This window comes from Etheostoma cragini, chromosome 13, assembly GCF_013103735.1.
Source record: "Etheostoma cragini isolate CJK2018 chromosome 13, CSU_Ecrag_1.0, whole genome shotgun sequence".
Lineage (NCBI taxonomy): Eukaryota > Metazoa > Chordata > Actinopteri > Perciformes > Percidae > Etheostoma > Etheostoma cragini.
Genome location: NC_048419.1, coordinates 7,857,629 through 7,863,847, shown reverse-complemented (window position 1 = coordinate 7,863,847; position 6,219 = coordinate 7,857,629). Strand labels below are relative to the sequence as shown.

Genomic DNA, 6,219 nt, shown 5'->3' with positions numbered 1-6,219 from the left:
TGCAGTGTGGTCTATCTGTATAGTGTCTTGAGATAACTCTTGTTATGAATTGATACTATAAATAAAATTGAATTGAAAAAAATAAATAAAATTGAATTACCGGCAAAAATGCTATAGTCCAAAAATCGCAACTCCTTAGTAAAAATAGTGCTATTCTTATACAGTTTTTATTCATGCCTTTGCCTGGCGTCCGATTTTTACCACAAAGTCACAAAATGATTTATGGCAGGTAGACGGTGCTTTTGTTGACCCCTCTCTTCTGACCTTTTGCCAGCATCAGCATCCAGCTAACTCAGAAAGAAAGAACTCTGAATTCAACCAACTCTAAACGCCATTAACGCACTTCAATCATCCCAGCCAAGTGGGGATGAACAAACCCATTATCAACTTGCTCCCTGCAAAGAGAGAGGGAGAAATAGATGTCTAGATAGGCTCAAGCTAGGTCTTCTAAAGGGACTGATCACAACCAGAGAGCAACTTTTTCCATGACTATGTAAATCATTAGGTGAAACTTTACTTTTTCCTGCGATTGGGGGTTGATACTTCTAGCGTAATTAGGAAGCGTTAGGTCTAGGTAGAATTTCCCAGCAATAGGAGGATACTGCAATTGGATTCTTACTTGCTTCTGGAATATTCCCTTGTGCGGCCCATAGACTTTATGAAGCATGGATGTAGTCTCCGTGGTGTCACCCATAAGTTCACTGAAGAGCCAGAATGAAGCTCAAAGTGGCCGTCACCAATTTGGCTGTGCCTAAGTGTTGCCTAATCCCTGTATTCATTGCATTTATATAAGTATTAAGTTCAGTACTATTAGTTATGTGTAGCTATAGTTCAATGTGATTTAAAAAGAAGTTTGTGTGGTCACTGTCCACAAGTCAAGACCTCATCAACCTCCAGAATTGAGACTGAATTCATTAATTGGCAAATTAAAGGTCCCTTGTTGACGGATAGTGCCTGGAGGTGAATCTAATGCAAGTTAAATTACATGATTTTATAAAAAACAATTATTTATGGTAGCCTGAAGTTGACTGCAATCACTACTTCATCTGTTGTACCAATTAATGTGTTTATGATGGATATTTTGGTGCCTCTTGCGGCTAATTAATTACGTTACATATTTTGGTAACCTTTATGCCTCGCAACCTTAAACTTGTCTTTGATACTACTTTCTCAACAACCCTTCAGCATTCATCTAATCACGGAAACTGCCTTTTTTGCTTAAAACACAGCTAATTGCTGGCTGTCTGTGTTATTCTAAGCTGTTGAAACTCTGATCCATTCATTCACCACATTCAAACTTGACTAATTGCAATAGCATTCTTAATGGAAGAATCATCCAAGTTGTAAACTCCAGCACATCCAAAACGCTGCTTATCTGCACACTCATTCCCTCTCCTGTGACCACATCACCCCTGTCCTAAAACCACTCCACTTGCTTCCTGTCACACAATGGATTCAATTCAACTTTTCACCACCGCCACTCCCTTCTGCAGCCTCTGGTCCTCTGATGCCAACCTCCTGTTCCCACCATCCAGGCACAAACTTCTGGACAAGGGCATTTTCCATTGGCATCCTGTTCTTCTAGAACTCTTTTCACAAGCACATATACAACTGCACCGATCTATCTATGGTCAAGAAATAAAATAAAAGGCACCTATAAAAACTGCTTCAATGTTTGTTTTATTACTTTTTGCCTGTTTTGTGTTTTAAGTTTTCTAGGTTCTTTCTTGGATTTCATTTATTTGTTGCTCTTACTTTACATTGTCGTTGAGTATCCTGAAAAGTGTTCTTTAAATAAAAGCTTTCATTACTATCACTATTACCCCCTAAATCCCCTCTTTGTGTCCGCATGTATTTTCGGTTTCCTTTCGCCTTCTTTGTGTTGGAATTTTTAATTTGGTGGATTTATGAGGACTATTGTTAACTGCTCCTGCCTAATCACTATTTTGGAGTATAGCACCGCCCATGACGATTCTAAATGATTTAAAAAAAATGCCATTAAAGCAGAGCAGGTTTACTCCCATCCCTGAATGCTGTGTGGAGTAGCCGGACTCTCCTTCAGCATGCTTTGGAGGAAGGTCTGGCAAAGTGAGACTAGCCTGAATGTAATTCTCACCTTAGTTAAAGGTGACAGGATATCAAAATTTATGGGGGGAAAGTCAAAAGTATTGCACATTCTTAGTATTGTATTCATTAATCGCTATGACTATTCTAAAGATGTTTAAAATGTATCCAGATACAAATAAAGGAAAGTTACTTTAACACAACAATATCAGGTTGCCAGCAGCGCTGCCACAGAAAACAATCATCATAAATTGCTGCACACAGAAAAAAATCCCATTAACAGCTGGAGGCTGTGCTGCTTCATCTTCCTCACACCCACCAGAGCAACCGAGGGACTAAACTCCCCATCCGTAAAGCCTGACACCCCTGTTTCACCAGTTTAAACATCTCCAGCTATACTGAAGTGTAAACTAGCATACACTGCACACTGGGGGTCAATTATTTGTTATTGTAAATTAAGAAATAATCTGCTGCCTTTCTCCAGAATGGTAGGTGCTCACCATGACAATTAAGTCTCTTCATAAAAATACATTGGAGTCACCTAAAGCATATTTGTAAAAAGATACAGTGGTGCCTTGACTTTCTCTTTAGGCTTAGATTCTTTGGAACAAGCGGCCAGATTATTTTCCTGCTTTTTAACTTAGTGATTCAGAGTGTCATGATGTACTGCAGCACAGCCTGGCTCAGCAGCCTATCTGCTAAACTTAAAACTAAACTTTATATTAAACTCAAAGTTTGTGCTAAGATCATTGCTCAACCCGTTGCACACTCCTTTAAAACAGCTCACAAGAAGAGCATGCTCAGACTTGCTAACAGCATCTCTTCTGTTTCCACATGTGTTTTAAACTTTGAAAACAACTGTGGCCATCTAACAGGCAATTTAGAGTCCCTTCGTTTTGATACAACAGGCTTAAGAACTCTTTTAGAATCAGAATCAGAATCAACTTTATTTGCCAGGTATGACAGACATCCGAGGAATTTGACTTAGGTTGGAGCAAGCCTCCGGGCGGCAGCTATGGAAGAGCGCCACCACACGCTTTCTCGAAAAGAAACAATGCAGACAGCAAAATAATGTACAATACAACCTCACAACATAATGCACCAGTTTTTTGTACACCCGTCTATCCTGCTGCTGAACCAAAATCTATGTGCTGCCGATTAAGATCTGGATCCAAGGATCATCCATCATTAAACATGTTTTGCTGGCATGGCTGATGATATGTCTTCATCTTTGTACTACATGTTTAATTTTTAAACTTCTGTTTTTTTTAGCAGGGCTGCTCGGGAACGCAAATTGAATGTCAGTGAAAACTGGCAATAAAGATGTTTTGTATCGGATCCAGTGAAAAATCTCAGTAAAAATATTAAATTGAAACATATTTCCTTATTCTCATCCATAGTTTAAACCTCAACCTCCAGCGTAGAGTGGAAGATACTGAACACATATAGAATTATAGGCAATATTATGCGAATAATATCCCAACCCAGACAGCAGTGAAAATAAACTCAGTGGAAACCTAAAAAGCCAATTGTTATTGACGTGATAGATCACCAGCCAGCTACTTCATAAACTGATACAACGCAAGTCTAACAGGACATACTGGATGTAATGAACTCCCTAAATTTAAGGAAGCTGTTTGACGGAAAGGACCATTTTAAATTACACTGCATATAAGAAATGGAACATGTAAACTCAGAGGAGCAGTGGACGGTTTCATTAGTGTGGCATATGTAGCTGCTTTCTCAGTGTTTAAACTCACAATGAAGGATTTTTTGACAGAGTCATTAAGATGATCTCTTTGTTTAGTCAAGATTAAAAGTTTTGCACTATGAGACTCAACTGCTGTCTTTTTTATTTCTTGTTTGTCTACATCTTTGGTTTATCTCAATGCTGCTATCTTGGCCAGGTTGCCCTTGAAGAGAAGTCTTAATAAGTGGGATTCAAATACAGTTAAAGATTAAATAAGTAATACCTGTGTGCTGGTATCTTACAAATACATTGTTATATATAAGGCATCGCCAATCTGTCATTATTTAGCTACAGGGCTTGAAAGAAAGAGGCAATGAAAACCTGTACATTTATAATTAAGACCTTCCAACACAGAAGTGTCAATCGTTCTCCTAATTTATGGCACATCCAAGCTTTCTAACCTGTGATACATCCTCAATGCCACAGTATCTTTTCTTCAGCTTCTCTGTCAGGGTATTTTTCCACTTGCAGACAGTAACTAGCGAGGGCCATTTCACTGGGCTCAAATTGAGATTGCGCCCCATACTCAGGCTCCCTAGGTCCGAGGCCCAGCCTCGCAGCACCTCCATGGACAGTCTTTTCTTGAGGGTCCCCAGGCCCTCGGAGAGAACTGGGGACAGGAGGTTTGGAACACTTCCTCCATGGACAGTGTAGTCCAGGGATGAGTTGCTCGTCATGCTGTTCCAACGTCGCTTTACCATAAAACTCATCTTGAACCTGGTTTTGTACATCCAAATTTACCCTGACTGACAGAGTTCACCAAGCAGCTCAGAAAGTTTCTACAACCGACCAACCAGGCATCATGTTTTAGTAAAGATATCCCGGTGAAGAAAAATTAGTTCAGTAATTTCCCACATCTTCAAAAGTGAAACAATCCAAGGATCAGCAGTTCCTCTAGAGACCCGCTCAAAATTTTTTCAATATCAGCTTCTCATCTATAAGAACAAGTTCATGTAGATTAGAGGCTCTGCACCAGACACACCTACCCTCTATACAGCTGTGTTTTGGTGCAACAAAGTGCATGTACACAGGAGAACTTTAGAAAAATGGATGTAGTAGAGCTGTCGACGACAGATGGCTGTAGGGGAGTGTAGCTAGGGGAAACACTTGCGACACATACTCAATATATTTGATTCGGTGAGAGCTGCAGTGGATGGGCCACAGATGTGGATCCGATTGGATTAGACAGAGAAGAGTGCTGGGTGCTGGAGCCCACTGATATAAATTACATGGAGGCATAATTAATGCCTGAGGGAAGTCAGCTTTGTCAGGAAGCCAAAACTAGATTAGAGACAGATCAATGGAGCACGTCAGGAAAAGAGGTGGAGCAACAGTTGCCCATGCCACAAATACACCACAATGAGCAAAAAACAAATGGAATAAACAACATAGTGACTGCAGTGGGAGGTAAATCAAATACTGGCACAATGTTAAACACTGGCTTGGGGCTAATTAAAAATTCTCAGAATCGAGCAGCTTTAACCTTTTGTCTCAGTTTTGTGATTGGAGCAATCAGAGAGGATAGGTTCCGCCAGAAAAGAGTGAAATGAGCGGCTTCATCTACCCATTTGTCTCCTCTTCTTCCTTCTCTCACTTTGTGGTCTCTGTCTATTTCATTTGCTCATTTATCAATGACCTCTTCCCTCCTTTGCAGCCCCCAACCATCTCCCTCCCACATACTGGCCTCTCATGTGTCTTACTCATTTTCTCCCTGCCTGTCTTCCTGGTGGATTAGGCTGCAGGAGGATGTGTGGATGTTAGTACAACTCAGACCTTGGGCCCTGGCTGCATGGAAGCAGTGACACTTTTTGCTTCAGTGCTGGATAACGGAAGGATTAGACTCGCCTGATGTGACATTGATAACAACTTGCAGGTTACACATTAAACAAGGTTAGCAGAATGTGAAAACTGTGTTCTGCTCACAGCAGACCTGTTGACTGGCTTAAAATATAATAGTAAGAGTCAAACAGAAAACACCATCACACACTGCTATGTTCCAGATGCTTGACATCGGCCCTCTCAAAAACCCACTCGGCTATCAACCTACTAGTGCACATCCATTATTGAAGGAGCTGGTTCCCATGCAGCAAATGGCTGCTTTGCCACTGGGACACTGTGAGAGTAGCAACCACAGGAGAGTGAAAGAGAGGCAGGAAGAGGGGGAGCGAGAGGGAGATTGAGAGAGATTTGGAATAGAGCCAGTTAATCCACGAGAATGCAAAGAAACTCTGCACACTGTCAACTTGCAAAAAATATAAAGTTTAATAATAAGCAACGTTTCGGTACTAGACCATCTTCAGGAAAATGGTGTTACATCCTGAGAAGCCATCTTTTGTGGGAGGTGACTGTTTTTGTGCACCAATATATATATATATATATATATATATATATATATATATACAGAG

The 6,219-nt window shown here is 40.5% G+C and overlaps 1 protein-coding gene across 39 annotated transcripts in view; it reads right to left on the bottom strand.

Annotated features, from left to right (window-relative positions):
• dlg2 (discs, large homolog 2 (Drosophila)) overlaps nucleotides 1-6,219 on the bottom strand; it is a 291,611-nt gene that overhangs the window by 90,544 nt on the left and 194,848 nt on the right. Inside the window, exon 1 of one of the 39 annotated variants that reach the window (XM_034889514.1) lies at nucleotides 4,216-4,679. The exons of the other annotated variants lie outside the window; for them this stretch is intronic. Coding sequence (XP_034745405.1) covers nucleotides 4,216-4,545 — 330 coding nt within the window. The 5' untranslated portion in view covers nucleotides 4,546-4,679. Of the gene's footprint in view, nucleotides 1-4,215; nucleotides 4,680-6,219 lie in introns of those variants that run through there. 39 annotated transcript variants of the gene reach the window in all.